Source organism: Ceratotherium simum, chromosome 15, assembly GCF_057802395.1.
Source record: "Ceratotherium simum simum isolate JZ-2026a chromosome 15, ASM5780239v1, whole genome shotgun sequence".
In the NCBI taxonomy this organism is placed as follows: Eukaryota; Metazoa; Chordata; class Mammalia; order Perissodactyla; family Rhinocerotidae; genus Ceratotherium; species Ceratotherium simum.
This window is the reverse complement of record NC_141914.1, coordinates 39,442,985-39,461,839: the sequence shown is the minus strand read 5'-3', so window position 1 is coordinate 39,461,839 and position 18,855 is coordinate 39,442,985. Positions and strand designations below refer to the sequence as shown.

The 18,855-nt window shown below is 44.4% G+C and overlaps 2 protein-coding genes across 11 annotated transcripts in view; both read right to left on the bottom strand.

The window, feature by feature from the left end:
- The window catches only part of MCF2L2 (MCF.2 cell line derived transforming sequence-like 2), a 239,218-nt gene that overhangs the window by 110,650 nt on the left and 109,713 nt on the right, over positions 1-18,855 (bottom strand). For 9 of the 10 annotated variants that reach the window (XM_087439950.1, XM_087439947.1, XM_087439955.1 and 6 more), the window contains 2 exons: positions 10,758-10,949; positions 7,916-8,107 (listed from right to left, as the gene is read on the bottom strand). In XM_087439950.1, coding sequence (XP_087296076.1) covers positions 7,916-8,107; positions 10,758-10,949 — 384 coding nt within the window. The remainder of the gene's footprint in view (positions 1-7,915; positions 8,108-10,757; positions 10,950-18,855) is intronic. The other variant, XM_087439956.1, reaches the window with a different exon arrangement.
- LOC101399636 (NADH dehydrogenase [ubiquinone] 1 subunit C1, mitochondrial) lies at positions 4,840-5,283 on the bottom strand. The gene has a single exon (XM_004424677.3). The coding sequence runs from the start codon at positions 5,247-5,249 to the stop codon at positions 5,019-5,021; it is 231 nt and encodes a 76-aa protein (XP_004424734.1). The 5' UTR covers positions 5,250-5,283; the 3' UTR covers positions 4,840-5,018.

Here is an 18,855-nt window from a genome sequence, read left to right as displayed (position 1 = left end):
TGTGTGACTCTTTCTCTATATATAAGTAGGAAAGAAATAAACTGAAGAAATCCAGAGGAAAGATGCAACTCACAGATGTCCCCTTAACTGACTATACGCTCTATGGCAGAGGGTCAGGAGAACAAGAACCAAAGCCCTGGAAGTCTCTGAGTTACACCAAGGCCTGAATTCCTCTGAATATGTTTCTTCTAGCCTTGCTAGCAGCATGACAGCCCTCTAGCTCGGGTGGGTCAAGGGAAGTGGGTAGCCTTTTCTTCGTCATGCAAACTCTGGCATCCATGTCCTGAATGGTTTTAGCCACCAGCGAAGGGATCCAGAATTAGAAGAGCTGATCCACCAAAGGCCATGGAGGGTGCTCTGAGGATGCCTAATTCCAAAAGTAGAGGCTCAGAACACATCCAGGGAGGTTGCCACATTTTGCAACTGGAAAAATTATTTGTCTTTTTCATGCTGGGCCATCGTCTGAGGGAAAGAGCAAAGAGCCCTGAGGCAGGACTGGAATGTGAGCTATGGAACAACTGGTCCTCTACGGCCTGAGGGCCTATCAAGGGTGACCTCTACACCAGGATCTGGGGGCTGGCCTCACTCTTTGGAGTGCAGATCTGCACTGTCCAGTACAGTAACCACTGGCGACAGGAAGCTATTGAAATGCAGTTGATCTGAATTGAGCTGTCAGTGTAAAATACACACTGGATGTTGAAGACTTAGTATGAAAAAAATAATGTAAAATATCTCAATTTTTGAGATAGATTGTATGTTGAAATAATATTTTGGACATATGTTAAATAAAACATCATTAAAATTGATTTCACTTTTGTCTTTTCACTTTTTAAAATGTGGTTATTAGAAGATCTTAAATTATACATATGGCTTGCATTATATTTCTGTTGGACAGTGTTGGTCTAGACTGGGGTTCAGTAAACTTCTTCTATAAAGGACCAAACAGTAAATATTTCAGGCTTTGAAGACCATCTGGTCTCTACTGCAACTACTGAACTCTGCTGTTGTAGCATAAAAGCAGTCATAGATGACAGATACTACATAAATGAATGAGTGTGGCCATGTTGTTTTTTTTTTAATTTGTGAGGAAGATCAGCCCTGAACTAACATCTGATGCCAATCCTCTTTTTGCTGAGGAAAATTGGCCCTGGGCTAACATCCATGCCCATCTTCCTCTACTTTATATGGGATGCTGCCACAGCATGGCTTGACAAGCAATGCATCGGTGTGCGCCCAGGATCCAAACTCCAGGCCGCCAAAGTGGAGGCTGGGCTACGTAGCCGTGTTCTTATTTATTTATTTATTTATTTATTTATAATATATATTTTTTCCTGTGAGGAAGATCAGCCCTGAGCTAACATCTGTGCTAATCCTTCTCTTTTTGCTGAGGAAGACCAGCTCTGAGCTAACATCTATTGCCAATCCTCCTCCTTTTTTCTCCCCAAAGCCCCAATAGATGGTTGTATGTCATAGTTGTACATGCTTCTAGTTGCTGTATGTGGGACGCAGCCTCAGCACGGCCAGAGAAGCGGTGCGTCGGTGCACGCCCAGGATCCGACCCGGGCCGCCAGTAGTGGAGCACGCGCACTTAACCGCTAAGCCACGGGGCCGGCCCAGCCATGTTCTGATTAAACTTTATTTACAAAAATAGGCGTCAAGCAGTTTTGGCCCACAGGCTGTAGTTGGCTGACCCCTAGACTAGATTAAGCTCAGGGTCTGTGTTTAAAAAGGTCTCTTCAGAGAATATGTCTCGGGCCTCAGGAAGCTCAGCTGTATAGTAGACTAGAGGTTCTGATAAGGCAGCCACAAGTCCAAGTCCCAAAAGAAACCAAATTCCCTTATGACATTGCCAAATGGCAATGTCTGTTATTATTTCTGAGGGGATGGTGAGAAGACTTGGTGACCAGCCACTACACCCTGCCCTTCTGGCCCAGTGGTGAGCTTAAGGAAACTAAGGCCTGGGTGTTAATTGCTGCTCAAAGATCAAGAAATATGACTGATCGAATGACTGTCAGATTGCTGATGACGAGAGATTTTCACATATTGAGGTATAAGGGGTAACTCTTCAGGTTCAAAACTGATTCCGCTTGAAGAAGCCTGACTAATTACAAACACAATTGTACATCTGCTTTACCCATTAAAGTAAAGGATGCACTCTATTAAGATAAGAACACGTACTTCCCCTCCGATGCCCTATTGATAAAGCTATATTAGTCCCTTTCCTGAAATCAGGGTCATGTGGACCCGCTAATTTGCAACTGAATACCTCTTTGAAACTTTGATGAATATGTACCCTAGGCGTGTTTAATGTGTGTTCTTTGTTCTAATAAGGTACAAGACTGTACTGAAAACCATGCTTCTCCAGAACTTTCTTCCTTTCTGGAAAAGGCCTTCCCAGGTTATAATCCTCACTCTGGCTCAAGTAAAACTCACCTTCTCTCTCTTATCTATAGAATGATTATTGATTATTTTGCATCGGCAGCGATGTCCGGTGTACAGCCCTGGTGTGAGGTCAGCGCCATGTGCCAGGGCCCAACGGCTCACCACTTAGACCGGACAGGACTCGAATCACCTTTGCCCTTTTGCATCTCTCCCTTAAGATCACCGGGTGAACCCTGGAAATGGTGAGGCAGTAAGAAGAGACTCTAAATTCCTAAACTCAGGTGAGGAGGAAGTTGGTGCAAGATTAGCAACTGCATTCCTCCCTCTCCTCTTTCCTCTTTTTACTTGCAAATCCCTTCTCCATACCACAATGAGAATTATCTTTCTAAAACGTACAGCCTCATCATAGAACTTCCCTGTTGAAAAGCCCTGCGGGGGCTCTTGCTGCATCTAGATAAAGTACAGACTCATGCTAGAACACTGGGCTCTTCATTACTTGACGCTGATTTCCCTCCAGGCTCACTTCCCGCCAGTACCCACCCCTCACACACCAGCCTCCAGCTGTGGCAGTTCCCGTAAATGCTCTTGTTTCCAGCCTCTCTGCCTTTGCACTTTCTGTTCCTTCTGCTGAGGTTCCCTCCCTCCACTGTCTCCCTTGGAAACTCCTCCTCAATCTGGCAGACCAAATGTAGGCATATTCTCCTACAAACACCCTGGCCTCCCCAGGCTGAGCTGACCATTGCCTCCCCTCTATGCCCACTGGCCCCTCCATTCTATATGCTCTTGGACTGATAAATAAATGAAAAGCAATAGGATATATCGGAGTATATGAGGAAGCCATTTGGTTTAAAACCAATTGGGCCTGATCTTGTTTTTCCAAAAGGGCCTGACGTGGCTGTTGAGCATGCATTGTACATCTGCTTTAAACATTTACTATGTCCCAAAGACAAGAATGATGCCCTTAAAGATAGGGATGTAGCTTCCCCCCATATTGGCATTTCTTTAAGGATAAGCATCTCTTCCTAGGAACTAAGGATTAATTACCGACCTGCTGTGTCACCTTGTGACCACTGACCTGCTGACCACCGACCTGCTATGCCAGCTAAGCATCTCGTGACAGTAGTAAAAGAGATATTCCTGTCATATGTGATGTATGCTCTTTGTTCCAAGCATATAACCACTCTGTACACTCACTTCTTTGGTGCCCCTCCCTCCTTGGGGAAGGAAGGCCCCAGGCTATAGTCCTCAAACTTGGCTCATAATAAACTCATCCCAATTTTGATTTATAGATTGACTATGGATTATTTGCGTCGACACAACCAAGCAGCATTTACTGGGGACACAATTGTCTTCCACTAAACTGCCAGCACCTTGATTATAGGGACTGTGACTTTCATTATTGTATTCCCAGAATAAAACACAAACTGGGTACCCAACGAATATTTTAAGAATTGAATTTTGCTATTTGCTATTTGCTGAGTGTTTCATTTTCTAGGTTGGGTGGTGAAAGTGAACAGGTGAGAAAAATCAAAGTAGCAGCACGAAGAGGGTAGCACAGCAGCAAGGTATCCGGGAGAAGCACTTGCAGAGCCTCAGAGACAGGGTGGCTGCTACAAGAACAAGAGTTGAATTGCTGATGTAGTTTTGATAATCACTATGTCTTAAATGCAACAGATTCAATCATTTAGACATAGAGTACCAGTTTTTTAGAAATAAATTTTATTTTTTAGAATAGTTTGAAATTTACAGAAAAACTGCAAAATAGTACAGTTTCCCATATACCACACCCAGTTTCCCCTATTACTAACATCTTACATTAGTATGGTACATCTGCTACAATTAATGAACCAATATTGATATGTTATTTTTATTATTAAAGTCCATACTTTATTTAGATTTCCTTAGTTTTTATCTAATGTACTTTTTCCCCCAGGGTCCCATCCAGGATACCATATTACACTTAGTTGTCATGACTTCTCGGGCTCCTCTGGGCTGTGACAGTTTCTCAGCTTTTCCTTCTTTTTGCTGACCTTGATTGTTTTGAGGAGTATTGGTCAGATATTTTGTAGAATGTCCCTCAGTTGGGGTTTATCTGATGTTTTTCTCATGATTAGACTGGAGTTATGGGTTTTGGGGGGGAAGAGCACAGAAGTAGTGCCGTTCTCATCACATCACATCAAGGGTACATACTACCTGCATGAACTTAAGACTTGATGTTGACCTTCATCACCTGGCTGAGGTAACATTTGTTAGATTTCTCCATTGTAAAGTCACTCTTTTATTTCGCCCTTCCCTTACTGTACTCTTTGGAAGAAAGTTACTACGTGTAGCCCACACTTAAGAAGGGGGGAAGTTACGCTCCACCTTCTCGAGGGCAGAGTATCTACCCTCAGAAAATTTGAAATTCTTCTTCATGCGAGATTAGTTTCCTCCTCCCCCACTTATTTATCTATTCCATCATTTATTTATTTTTTTTTTTGTATTTTTATTTTTTAATTTAATGATGCAAAACAAATGCTGACTGACATATATTCACATAACTTTCTCTTTCACATTTACAACTCAACAGATTGGTGAATCGAGAGGAACTGCTATAATCACTTACATGGAGCACACTATATTAGTATTTCAAAAGTTTATTCCAACCCATTTCTTCTTTTATACTCTAAAACATCTTCATTATGTTGTTTGATGAGATAGATCCACAAGAAGATGGAGGTGCCCAAGGTCAGTCCAACTTTCAGCCAGTCAGGTTGGCCATGCGGCGGCTCCTGAATGTAAAACTTGGACCGCGCTGAAGAGCCGCTCGGGAGCCTGGCCGGGGCCAGCAGCTTGGACAAGGGGCGCACCAACGCGGATGGCGCCATCTTGCCGGGCCGGGCTCCCCCATCATTTATTTATATCAGTGTGGATTTATGGATATTTATTTTATACTTTGGGTTGGAATCCAACAGTACTTTATTAATTTCATTTCTCAAATTGTTCCAGCATTGGCCATGGGAGCTCTTTCAATTGCCTCCAACGCCCCATCATTGTGGTGCGTTGTTTTGTTTTTAGCAATTCCTTACTTTCTGGCACTACAATATGCTCTAGGATCATCTTCTATATTTCCTGCTCCAGTCCTAGAATCAGCCATTTCTCCAAGGAGCTCAGTTCTCTTTTATTGAAGAATGGAGTTAGAAATGAAGACCTTAGTGCTAGGTGTGCTCATTGATACTGGGGGTCTCATTGCTTCTAAGCCCTCTCAACTGTCCAAGAAAGGAGATACATGTGTCTATACCAACCTGTGTATATACATATATCTAGGCATATTTCTATATGTATAGATTACCAATTTTGACAACAAAGTCATTACTCCTTAGTGGACAAACTCTCTGACACAATAAGATATTTAAATCTTATAACCTAGAATTTTACTCCAAACCAAAAGAAGAAAAGTTGGGACCTGTGGATATTTTGGTCCATTTTACATATAGGATTTTTTTTTTAATTATTTGTCTCCTAATCCTCTCCTTCCTCCATGTGTCTGCCTGTTTCCAAGAGGTAGTTTATCAAGTTTTATTCATTTCTTGGTGGATGGTGTGGTGAGGAAGTTTGCTGAAGTTGCCCAGAACAGCAGCAGCAGCCAAAGTCTCCCTGGTTGACCTGATACACTTATTTGAGCAGCTAACGGAGTTGAAGCTGGGTGAGATTGTTCTGCATTAGGAATTTGACCGGGGGCTACAGATACTGGGTCCATAGTATAGCAACTACACCAGATGGACCTTCTCTTTGTCCTCTCTGCAGGGAAGTAGAAGGGTCCTTGTGTTGGGGGAACATGGTATGCCCAACCGCTCCCTACCCCATCTCAGGATCACACCTTATGACCAAAACTCACTGGGAAGAGTCAGGGAAAGTACATTACTAAGACACAACTCTACACCGAGCTGCCCCTACCACTGCACTCAGCCCCTCTGCCACTTGCCTGCCCACTTGTTCAATAAACATAGATTGGACACCAGGCACAGGCTAGGCACACGGACACAGAGATGGATGACGCTCTGCCCTTCAGGAGTTCCCAGTGTAATAAGCAAGACAGACATTAAAAATAAATAACTAGAATACAGTGTGATATGTGTCATATTAGAGCAAAGGTCTTAGCCTGGGTCCATGGATGGACCTCAGGGTGTCCCCTAAAATTAATTATAAAAAGTTATATATGTTGGATATTCCCTGTTTGTTCCCCAACTACATCTTCTCTACCCTGCTCTGTGTCCCAAGAAGCTGGCTTCTACGGACTCTGTCAGATGGGCTTACTTGCCCATGGGTTTTTATTTGCCTTCAGCCAATGGGAAGCACCAGCAGGAAATCTGAGAAGGGGAGAGAGAGAGGTATAGGTCTGTATTTCTCCACCAGTGGCTACATTCCTCTGCCCAAGGCCACAGCTCTTACTGGCTGCCTCTCTTACAGTCACAGCTATAGCACTTCCTGGGTCCCCTTTGTCTTTCAGGCTTAGACGTGGTAACTGCTCCGTTTCTTACTAGCCCCAGGGTGCTTTGCCATCCCTCTTGGTCCCCTAAATCCTGCCCACATCTTTGTAAACAGTGCCTACCTCAAACTCTCTTCAATCACTCTGACTACGCAGAACCCTGAAAATAGGTGAATCAACTTCTTGAAAGGGTCCATGACTCAAAAGAGGTCAAGAGGCCCCTTCAGCAGAGGTACATACAAGGTGATGTGGACTCAGAGGAAGTGTGCTATCCGTAACTCTGCTGGCTTCAGAGAAGTGTGCTCCTCTCAAAATGCAAAGTCAATCAAGTTATCCCCCTGCTTAACTCCTTCAGTGGCTTCCCACTGCTCTTAGAATAAAGGCCGAACTCCTTAAATGGCCCACAAAGCCCCACCATGTCTGCCCCTCTTGAATAGCACCCCAAACACTCTTCCCTTGCTCTCTGTCCTCCAGCCACCCTGACCTTTGGGTTCTGCCCTTGTGCCAGACTCTCTCCAGCCCTGGGGCCTCAGCACATGCTATTTCTCCTCTCTGGAAAGGCTCCCCTGTTGTCTCTACTCATTCTCCAGGCCTTGGCTCAAGTGACTCTTCCTGGAGGCCTTCCCTGACCCCCAGTCCAGGTCAAGCTCCTCTGCTACATGCCCAATAGGACCCTGAATCCACCCTCCAGAGCACTTATCTCAGGTTAGGACACATTTTTGTGTTTTGTGTTTGATATTTATTAATGTCAGCCTCTCCCACTAAACTGTAAGTTCCACGAGGGATGGAACCATATCTATTTATGCTCTTTGTGTGTCCTCAGCACAGTGCATACATCAGAGATGCTCATAAGTATTTGGAGAGAAATGAATAACTGAAGGTGATATTTAAGTCAGACCATGTAGGGTCAGTTTGCCAGGAAGCATAGACCAGGAGTCTAACAGGCCACTGAGGGCTCAAGAACTGGTTAGCCTGCTCAGTGCATCCTGCCTAGACTTTCTTAGGCAACAGGCAAAGCCCCCCAATGCCTCCCTCCCAACTACAGAATAAAACCCAGAGCATTACCTTTATGTCAAGGGTGAGCATCAACTCAAACTGGTTGTAAAACTCTTTGAGGCTGGACAGCTGGTACTCCTTCTCTGTGCCCAGGAACGCCTCAATGTCATTTAAGGCAATGTCAACCCCCTCTCGCGACTGGCACTTGTCTACAGCTTGGGAAGCCAAGAGGTAGATTCCTGCTTCACACCACTGGCTGACCTTTTGAAAAGAAACACAATGTCCTGTGCAGTTAGCCTGACCACAACTCAGTCACCACAGCCTCAACAGGTCTGAGCTCACCTGGGGTCTGCAAAGATTCTGAGACAATGGGAAATCGTCGTGGGACAGCTTCAAGTTTAGAGGTCTACTCACTGTAAATACCACTAAGAAGTGGACAAGCCCAACCAATTTTACATCTGTCCACTTCTCAGGGAAGTCACCCAGTCAGTAAAACAAATCATATAAACATTCTTCTTTTTTCCATTGACAGTAATTACTACATCTCCAGGAGGAGAGAGTTAAGTATTTCTAAGTTTGGTCTAACTTAGAGAAATGCAACCAATGGCTTTTCTGATTTCTTGCTAGGCCAATTGTCTTGCATCCTAATTGGTTACAAGAGCACAAGATAACTAATGAGGCATTAGACCTGGCCCTACATAACAAAAGCACCACTTTCCTCCATCCAGATTTGCACTTATCGGCATTTGTCTTGCCTAGGAAAGAATCCAAGAATGCAAAGCTTTGTAACTCAGGAGAGCCATACTCAAACTTTCCAGAAGGCTGGGATGAAATCAGATAGGTGATGAACTCTAATAATTCAACTTTTAAAAGACTTAAACAGAAAGACAGCAGCCCTGGTAAACTTAAAAGACTTAAACAGAAAGACAGAAGCTACCTGAATATTTATATGAAAAGAAACTGCCAGTGTAATTATATCTGCATTTCTATTTACCATGTGACCTGAAGAACTATGTAAAATAACTATACAGAGAAAAAAGATCAGAAGGGAGCACTCCAAAGTAGTTATCTCTAAGGGGGAAAATTATAGGCAACTTAAATTTTTTTTTCTTTTTGAGGAAGAGCGGCCCTGAGCTAACATCTGTTGCCAATCTTTCTCTTTTTCTTTTTTCTCCCCAAAGTCCCAGTACATAGTTGTACGTCCTAGCGTAGGTCCTTCTAGTTCTTCTATGTGGGACACATGCCTCAGTATGGCTTGATAAGTGGTGTGTAGGTCTGTGCCCAGAATCTGAACCGGTGAACCCCGGGCTGCCAAAGTGGAACGCGTGAACTTAACCACTACGCCACCAGCTGGCCCCTAAAGGCAACTTAAATTTGTCTTTATTTTTCTCTAAATTATCTACACTGAATGTGTACTACTTTTCGAATAACAAAAAATGATAAACATTTAAAAATTGATGATTACCACTGTGTGGCGATGAGGAGCAGAGTGGGATGTAAGTAGGTGTCCATGAATAAATTTTTCCTCCTTCCTACATTTTTGGGTTTTCAAAATAATACAAAACTGTGCTTTGATATATGCTCTGAAAACTTTCCCTTGAAACATCATGCCTAGATCTGCAGAAAACATTAAGCTGAGTCTTCTGCAGAGTCACAGCGACTTGCTCTTCCAGACACACACACACTCCACACAGCGTGAGGCTATTATTCCTGGAGCAGAAATGGGTGAGGAAGACAACAGCTGATCCTTCAGAGAGCTCAGCACACAGAGCAGGCTGCACACCAAGCCCTCTGAGCCACTTGCTTCTGAAACAGCTGTACTTCATTGACATTAAAATCCCGTTGGCAATGGGATGATGTAAGCAGCCTGGGCAGGTGCCCTCAGCCATCGGAGAGAAACAACTGTGGGAATGGAGCATGCTGACTCATGGCCATGAGCTGCATGCTGCCTGGGAACAGCTGACAGGGAAGGCTCCAGAAACCACTTCCCCTGCTGACGGGGCAGTTGCCCCAGAGATCACTGCCAGAGGGCACCAGGGGCTGCGCCCCCTCCTTGTGAGCCCTCTGCACACAGTGTTGCTGTCCAGTCTAAGGAGGCTAGGGTTTGGAATTTGGCAGTCCTGACTTCAAATCTGCAATCCTTATTTACCCCATGTGTGGTCTTGGGCAATCACTTATCCCAGGGTTTCTCAGGGTTGTCCCTGTGCCACATGCACCAGAATCACCTGAACACTTGATGAAAATACTGATTCCTGGGCATCATACTGGACTTACTGAATCTGCTTCTCCACAGTGGTCCATTAGGGAATCAGCAATTATAGCAGCTCATTAAATTCTCACCTACTAAATGTTGCAACCCATTGACTTAACCACAATGAATATCAGTTTCTGCCTCTGTAAAATGAGGCCATTAATACCTTCCTCACAAGTTGTCTTGAGGATTAAATAGATGACACAATTATGCTCCTCAAAGGAACACAGTAGGTGCTCAATAAATGGTAGGAGTGTATAATGGTCATTATTACTTAAGCTTCTCCAAAAGGATTCAGAATCTGATGCCTCTGTACGAGGAAAAGCACTTAGCAAATATAGTGCTTGGTTCTTTGTACACCTGAAGGGGAATCAAGAAACGTCCCACAGGGCCAGTCCGAAACACACTCTTAAAGTCTGGGTCCACACAGGGAAATGGACTTTAGTTCATTCTAATGGGATGCGGTGGGCTGGCTCAGGCACTTTTGACCTTCAGTAGCTCTATGACCTAGAATTTGCAGTTTTTAATGCCTCTTGAACACTGTTTCACACAAAGTACTTTATCCTCTCAGCAGTCTTGTAGGGCAGGGAGGACAAGTATGATTAAGACTGTTTTACAGAAAATTTTGCAGACATCATGATCACAGCTTTTTTTGCTCACCTTGTCCAGCTGTCTATGCAACTCCAAAGATTTTCCTAAAACGTCATATTTTTTCTTGTTTTCATTGATGAAGTCATCGCAGAGGTGCCTGAGCTCCACACACCTAGGTCTGATGGCGTCTACCGCATAATGGTGGCTTTGGATGAGCTGGTCCCCAATTATTGCAAGCAGCTGGGCCTTTTCCAAGGGCTCCTGTGAAGTGAACATCCACAGTCCAGCATCAGAAGCCAGGTCACGGTGTGGCTGATATTTGCCTGGCACTGTGTGCTCCACACCTGGAGGGAGGCTAGGGAGATGCTGATTCAGGTCTTAGGCTGGGAGGCTGGGGAAGCCCTGTGGGGGTTCAAGGTCCCCAGGAAGTCTAGCCTAGTCCAGGGTCATCTGCACTCTGAAGAGCAAGTCATTCATTCAAATATTTGTTGAGTTCTAGGGTAGGCACTGAGGATATAGTGTTAACAAGCCAGGAATTTTCAGTCTAATGGAGAACTCAGATACTAAATAAATTATACAAATAATTAAATTATTACAACTGTGATAAGTTCTAGGGCAGAAAAGCAAGAAGTGTTATATCACACAGGACAGGAGTCTGAATTCCCCTGTCAACTAAATGGAAAAGGAAAAGGGATAGATATGTGGCCCTGAGAAGAGTGGCAAGTGAGCTGAAGTTGAAAAACTGGTCAAGATCTGGTTTGGACAACTTTATGGGGGGTCATGAGACTTAAGGTTTGTCTAAACCCCTTCCTGCAACCCAGAAGGTCCCTGTCTGCTCAGCAACCACATCTACTTCTCTCTGCATGGCTAGCTTTGTTCTAACCTCATGTCCCATGTTTTCCTGTTTTTAATTCATTCATCACATATTACTGAGGACCTAACAGGTGCCAAGCATTGTCCAGGTGCTAGGGGTTTGGTGGTAAACAGAACAGGCAAAAATCCCTGCCCTTATGAAGCTTACATTTTAAGAGGAGACACAGGCAATAAAAAAAATGTAGATTATTTAATATTTTAGATAGTGATGAGTGCTATGGAGAAAAATGAAATAGGAAGTGCTGGTGGAGGAGTTGCTACTTTAAACAGGATGGTGAGGGGCTGGCCCCGTGGCTTAGCGGTTAACTGCGCGCGCTCCGCTACTGGCAGCCTGGCTTCGGATCCCAGGCGCGCACCGACGCACCGCTTGTCCGGCCATGCTGAGGCCGCATCCCACATACAGCAACTAGAAAGATGTGAAACTATGACATACAACTATCTACTGGGGCTTTGGGGAGAAAAAGGAGGAGGACTGGCAATAGATGTTAGCTCAGGGCTGATCTTCCTCACAAAAACAAACAAACAAACAAAAAAACAGGATGGTGAGAGAAGGCCTCATGAGAAGGTGCTAACCAAGCTGTGCAGAAGAGCTAACAGAGCAGGCCTGAGACTGCTGTTCTTAGAAAGGCCTGCTTGCAAGGTTGGCCCCTGGCTGGCATCTAGGAATGTCAGAGGGTTCTTCCCATCCCCTGATAAGAATGCTCACTATGCCTAAACCATTTATGCAAATAATATGTTTGATGCCGAAACCTGCTTTCTTTCTGGGAGTCTGGAATTCTGGTATATGCCAGGCAGAGGCTACCTGCATGACCGGCCCCCAGTAGAAACTCTGGGCACTGAGTCCTGAATGAGCTTCCCTGATAGACAACATTTCACAATGCTGTCACAACCCATTGCTGGGGGAATTAAGTGTACCCTGTGGGACTCCACTGTGAGAGGACTCTCAGAAGCTTGTACCTGGTTTCCTCTAGACTTTGCCCCATGCACCTTCTCCCTTTGCTGACTTTGCTTGGTATCCTTTCACTGTAATAAATCATAACCATGAGTATAATTATATGCTGAGTCCTATCAGTCCTCCTAGCAAACCTACAAATCTGGATGTGGTCTTGGGAACCCCTGACACAGGAGCCAAGACCTAAAGTTAGGGACAAGCCACACAGTCCTTGGCTGAGAGGTGGGGGTATGTTTGACAGGTTCAGGTAGCAGGAGGAGGCTACTGTGGTTGGAGCAGAGGAGCAAGCAAGAAAGGAGTAGGAGACACCATCAGAGCAGAAAGAGGGAGGTCAGACTGGGGAGAGCCTTGCTGCCATTGTCAGCATTTTGGCTTTTACTTACTGTGACACGGGAAGCACTGGAGGGTTTGGAGGAGAGAATCTCACTCATATTTTTAAAAGAATTGCTCCAGCTGTGGTGTTGAGAATGGCAGAGAAGAGGCAAAGCAGGGAGACCAGGTGGGGGCTACTGTAGTAACCCAGGTAACAGGTGTAGCTTAAAGAAGGCTGGCAACCACACTAGCTCCTTCCCTGGGAGGCTCCTCCAAGGGTCATTCAGGTCTCAGCTCGTTACCTCCTCACAGGCCCTTCCCTGACTATTGTTTCTAAAGTCACTCCCCACAACCCACCCACCCAGACCGTCTCCCTCACTTGGTTTTCATTTTTAACAGCACTTATCTCTATCTGAAAGTATCTTTTTTGTTTACTTTAATGTATGATTCCTCTCTCCTCCACCTACTCCCACCAATGGGTAAGCTCCATGAGAGCACTTAGTAGGCATCTCATAAATATTTGATCAAAAAAATGAATGAATAAATGAACAAATGACCAAGGCGATGCAGTAATCCACTTGGCTGGAATTGTGTGAACCAATATTGACCTTTGAGTCAACACAGAAGACTGCCACATTCCCAAAGGTCTCTAGGAGCAGAGAGCCCCTACGCACCCTTGCTGATCACATTTAGTATCCAGTGCACCACATTTACCCTGGTTTAGCTTTTTACAGGAACACAAGGAGTCATGATGACTCCAGGTGATGACAACTTGCCCCTCTCTTAACTTACAGTGGTTCATGGTTCTACAAATCTCAAAATGCCTATCCCTTTACCCAGCCAGTCATTGTCAAAGCCCTGAAGAGCCCACATCCTTCTTAATAATTTTTGAATTCTGAGCCCTTCTCCACCACCTCCTTGTCACTGTCTGTTTTGGCCTTCATGCTTTCTGACCAGGATAGTTGGTCTCTTCACTTTCCTTGGCTCTCCTTCAAATCAGGCTCCATGCTGCTGATGAAGCAGCAATTCCATTACAACGTCTTATCATGCTTACATCACTCCCAAGCCTCCAAACCTTTCCTGGCTCCCTACGGTCTTCAAGAGAAAGTTCAAACTCCTGAGCAATGCACAGAAGGCCTTTCATTTTCTGGCTCATACCTGTGTCTCCTCCTCTTCCACTTCCCTCTCCCCCATCCTCTGCTGTAACCGGACTAATGACCCATTTGTAGTTCCCCAAATATTCACGCAGCTTCAGGCCTCCACGCCTTCTCTACTTGCTCTATGTGCCTAGAAGGCCCTATCTTTCCCTCACCACCTCCTCTTAGAACTTAGAGTAGTGCCTGGCATTGTAGGAGATCAACAAATATTTGCAGAATGAATGAAGAATGAATGAGACACTCTTACTAGGTTGAGGACCTTACTAGGTTTCCTAGGTTGAACCTAGGAAACATTCTGCAGCTCAGAATTTACCCTACCACCTCTGTGATATTCATAACAACAGCTAACATTCACTGAGGGCTTACTACATGCTGAGCTCTGTTCTGAATGTTTCCATTGATTGTTTCTTTTACTCTTCACAACAAACCCTTTAAAATACGTGCTGTTTTACAAAAGAGGAGTGGAGGCACAATGGCCCAAGATGACCCAGGTGGACAGAGAAGAGCCAGGCTTCAAACTCAGGCAGTCTGGCTCCAGAATCTGGCTCTGACCAACAAACACACAGAAAAGTGGCTGCACTTGTTCTGTCTAAGCTCACTTGGTTGATCAAACCTGTCTGACTTTAGTCAAATACAGAAGCATGAAAACTCGGCAAGGAAGTCTCTGTTGACATATTTTTTTAAGTCCAGCTGCCTAATTTACTAAGAATAGCATAAGTTTTCTGGCCCAGGGAACTGTACCACAGGATATTGCCCAAGTGCCCTGTGGTGATCAGAGCCTGCTCTTCACTTGGCATGTGGCACCTCATCCTTCAAAACTGTTCTTAAAACAGTTGAGATGTTGAAGGAAAGGTGTGAGTAATAGGTCCAAATAACAAATATATCAGGAGCCAACACTGGATGGCTGGAAGATCACTGTACTGAAATGAACAGATAATATAACAGTTTCTGAATTCTGACCACCCACTATGGTCTAGGTACTCATAAGTCCTTACTAAACATCTCACTCATTTAATCTCCACAAGGACTCTGTGAGGTAGGAATTACTATTATCCATTTTACGATGAGAGGATGTCTTTAGAAATGCTAAGAAGCTTGACTAGGGTCACATAGCTGGTGGCTGTTAGAGCTGAGATTTGAATCCAGTTCTGTCCAACTCCAAAGCCTGTGTCTTGTTACTGTCCAGCCCCCATGTACTATGAATGATGGCTGCATGGTCATGACTATCAGATCCTTTAGGTGCCTACAAAGAACTTGACCATAAAACCTCCAAATCGCAGCTTATTTTTTAATCTATACAGCTTTTGCTCAAGATAATCAGGCAACAAAACCTCCAAAGTAAACAAGAAATAATGAGAAAGAAATGGCTGAAATCTGGTGCTCTGATCACAAGCCTGCCTGGCATCTTTCAGATGCTGAAAATTCCAGAAGGCTAGATAGTCAAGTTGCAAAATGTGATTCAGAAATCTTTATTGTAATAACAGCTAATTTTTCCCCCAAGGACTCTACTGCTATGACAGATGAAAGCTGGGAGTGCCTACTGTGGAAGAAAATGGTGAGAAAGGGTGATGCTGCTATCTCAGGGAGCCACAGATAATGGCATAGGATGGAATGTATGCATGGGGAAGTGGGCCAGATGCATCGAGAAAGGCAGAAAGTTAATAGTTGTTGAAACTGAGTGACAGACACATAGAAGTTCATTGTATTAGCTGATCTACTTTTGCATGTGTTTGAAAATTTCCATTAAAAAAAAAAAGCCATGCCCCTCCAGTTAGATTATGTCCCTGGGAGATTAATGATCCGGGTTCCACGCCTTCTTGGACAAAGTAGTGTAACTGCTGGCTCTTGGCCGTAGAGGGGAAAGGTTGGTTGTCTCTGCCTAGTCCTGGTCTATTCCCTGCTGGCCCATCACCAAAGGCCCCAGCATGCCTCAAAGCCAAAACCCTACAGCAAATTCTGCAATTTTTTTTGTGTGTGGGTGTGAGGAAGATTGGCCTGAGCTAACATCCGATGAGAGTCCTCCTCTTTTTTATTTTATTTTTTTTTTGCTGAGGAAGACTGGCCCTGGGCCCACATCCGTGCCCATCTTCCTCTACTTTATATGGGACGCCGCCACAGCATGGCTTGACAAGCTGTACATTGGTGCACGTCCGGGATCCAAACCTGCAAACCCTGGGCCACCCAAGCAGAGCGCGTGCACTTAACCACTACGCCACCAGGCCGGCCCCCAGCAAATTCTGCTTTTAATGAAGTAAGAGGCTGGCTAAAACCACTGTTTCTCAGAATTAGAAATGAGCACTCAGAAGGTTGCTAAATCCTCAAACCAGAACACAATAAAGGAAGAGGCTCAAGCAGCATGCAACAGGAGTCTGGTTAGAGAGTTGGCTCAGAGGTTACCCAAGGGGATAGTATCACTGCACAGAATAAGGAAGCTGGCAACAACCCAGAAATCAGTGTGTGGCTATGCCGAGAGGGAAGTTGACTGCTAAGTGAAGGACAAACCCCAAGCAGGTTTTGGTGGATTCCAGCCAGATATCACCTTGTTCCTTTAACAGGACAAATGGAAAGACTAGCCAACGCTTATCACCTGAAGAACCAATGCCTCTTAGAAATCTGAGTAAAGACATCTTAAAAAGGTCCCAGTTATGATAAGATAGCTTTGCTTGGTCCACCCAAAGGAGGAGGAATAAGTCTACCATATCCTTTAGAAAATAAGTAAAAAACAGGGCAAGCAAGACACAGAATGGATAAAATCAATCAGCCTGGCTCTGCAGGTCATCTTCAGTGGGTTACTCCAGCTGGTTCTGGAACTCTGCCCATGAAAGATGGGTCATGGGTTCACAGAGAATTCCTATGTCCCATAGGGCTGTGCCCCTAGCTTTGGTCAGCGATCTTTAAAGTATGTACCAAGGATCACAAGTCCAAGGAGGTGGGCAGAAGAGAGAATGTGGAGGCAGTCATGCAGATCTATCCCTACTATTTAAAACACAACCCAGAGCACTCTCCAATGGCTTCTCGTTCCACTGAGAATAAAAACCAAATCCTCACCATCATTGCTCCCACCTGGCTCCTTCCTGGCTCACTAAGCTCCAGCCGCCTTCCTTGAATTCACCAACCTCATTCCCACCTCAAGACCTTTACACTTGCAGCTTCTTTGCCTTGAATGCTATTCCCCAAATCTTTGCATGGCTAATCCAGATCTCAGATCAAAGGGCACCGTCTCAGAGAGGCCTTTCCTCACTACTCTAGCTAAAGTAGCACCCGCAGTCACTTTCTACTATATCCTGTTATTTTCTTCATACTACTTATTACTGTCTGATCTTATTATTTATTTGATTACTTTTTGTCTCTCTCTCCCCAGAAGAATGTAAGCTCCATGAAAATAGGGTCGTGACTGCCTGGTTCACCACCATATCCACAGAACCTAGGACAAGGAATACCTGGTGATGAACAGATGCCTTTCTGGCAAGTCATTAGCTACCTTCATATATATATAAGCCATGACCATATTTTTCAAACCAAATATAAAGGTAGTTGGCTTCATGAGGCATTTTTTCCTAGTATTTGAATGTAGGTAAGTGAAAATACATAATAGCTACATTTAATAAGGGGTTCTCTTGAAAAAACTAAAATTACATAAAATTGGGACTGTCTTGGAGACATATAATTATCATATACATGAAATTCAATCTTTTCATTGTTTGATAGATGTTTCTGATGACTTGTGCCTTTAGCACTAATGTGTTTAACTGTCAAATGAAGGCTGATAACAGAAGAAGTGCTCACTAGGGAAGGATGGGGTTCCTGAGTGAGAGTCTGGGTGCACAGTGGGGTCGTGTGTTCACACATGTGCAGAAGCACCTCCAGCTTAGAACCCACAACCAACAGCTCTTAAAGTCAGAGTAGCGTTGGTCCACATTTATTACTATCCTTTAGGGAGGTATGTCTCTATAATGTGTATGTCAGTCACCTGGGGATCTTATTAAAATCCAGATTCTGATTCTGAGGTGGGACCTGAGATGCCATATTTCTAACAAGTTCTCATTCGGGTGACATCTATGCTGCTGGACAGAGGATCATGCTTTGAGAAGCAAATCTCTAGTACTACAAAATTACCATCTGAGAAAAATGCCCCCAGATTAGCTCATAAAGGAAGTGCCAACCATAGAGGACTTGGTCCCCAAGAGAGAGAAATATAGAGAACCTAACTGAAGAAAAGCAGAAAGGAACTTCTCTGGAAAGATATAAATCAGCTTTCTTAATTCGTGATAACCCAAATTTGTAAGGACTTAAAATAGACTGACTCCTGAGTGCTGACTTGTGTGCAGATCTGGAAAACTGTTTAATTCTGGTATGAGAATTGTGAAACGCATACTCCTTGACAAGATTGATATTTACAACTCTTGGGCATGAGAAAGGAGAAAGCTTTCCAATTCTGTGTAGCAGCAGAACTATTGTGGACCAATTTCCTCCTTCTCACCACCTTGCTTGTTATAAAACTAGCAGTTACTTTTTTCTGGTTTCCCCTTTTCAAGTTTCCTTTCCTTACCACTAACACCGCCCCCACATCCACCCTGGTGGGTAATGCACCCATTGTGACCTTTCCTCCTGCTGCACCTCCACTAGCACTGCCACCAATGAGCAGGCAGGGCCACAGGAGCTCTCACCCCACCTGAGCCTCCAGCCCGAAACTGGTGCTCCAGCAGCCTTCACAGAACTCTCACTGCCAGCGCTATTCGTTATAGTTGTTAACGTGAATATCTCCTTGTGGTCCTCGGGGGAGAGCGGAGTGACTGAATGGGCAGGATTTGGGCATCCCTGTGTCCTTTAGCAACATCTCAACAATAATCAGTGGACACGATCAGTCACTGTC

Excerpts from the sequence above, each read along its gene's own strand:
- LOC101399636 (XM_004424677.3), bottom strand. The coding sequence starts at position 5,249 with ATGGCGCCATCCGCGTTGGTGCGCCCCTTGTCCAAGCTGCTGGCCCCG.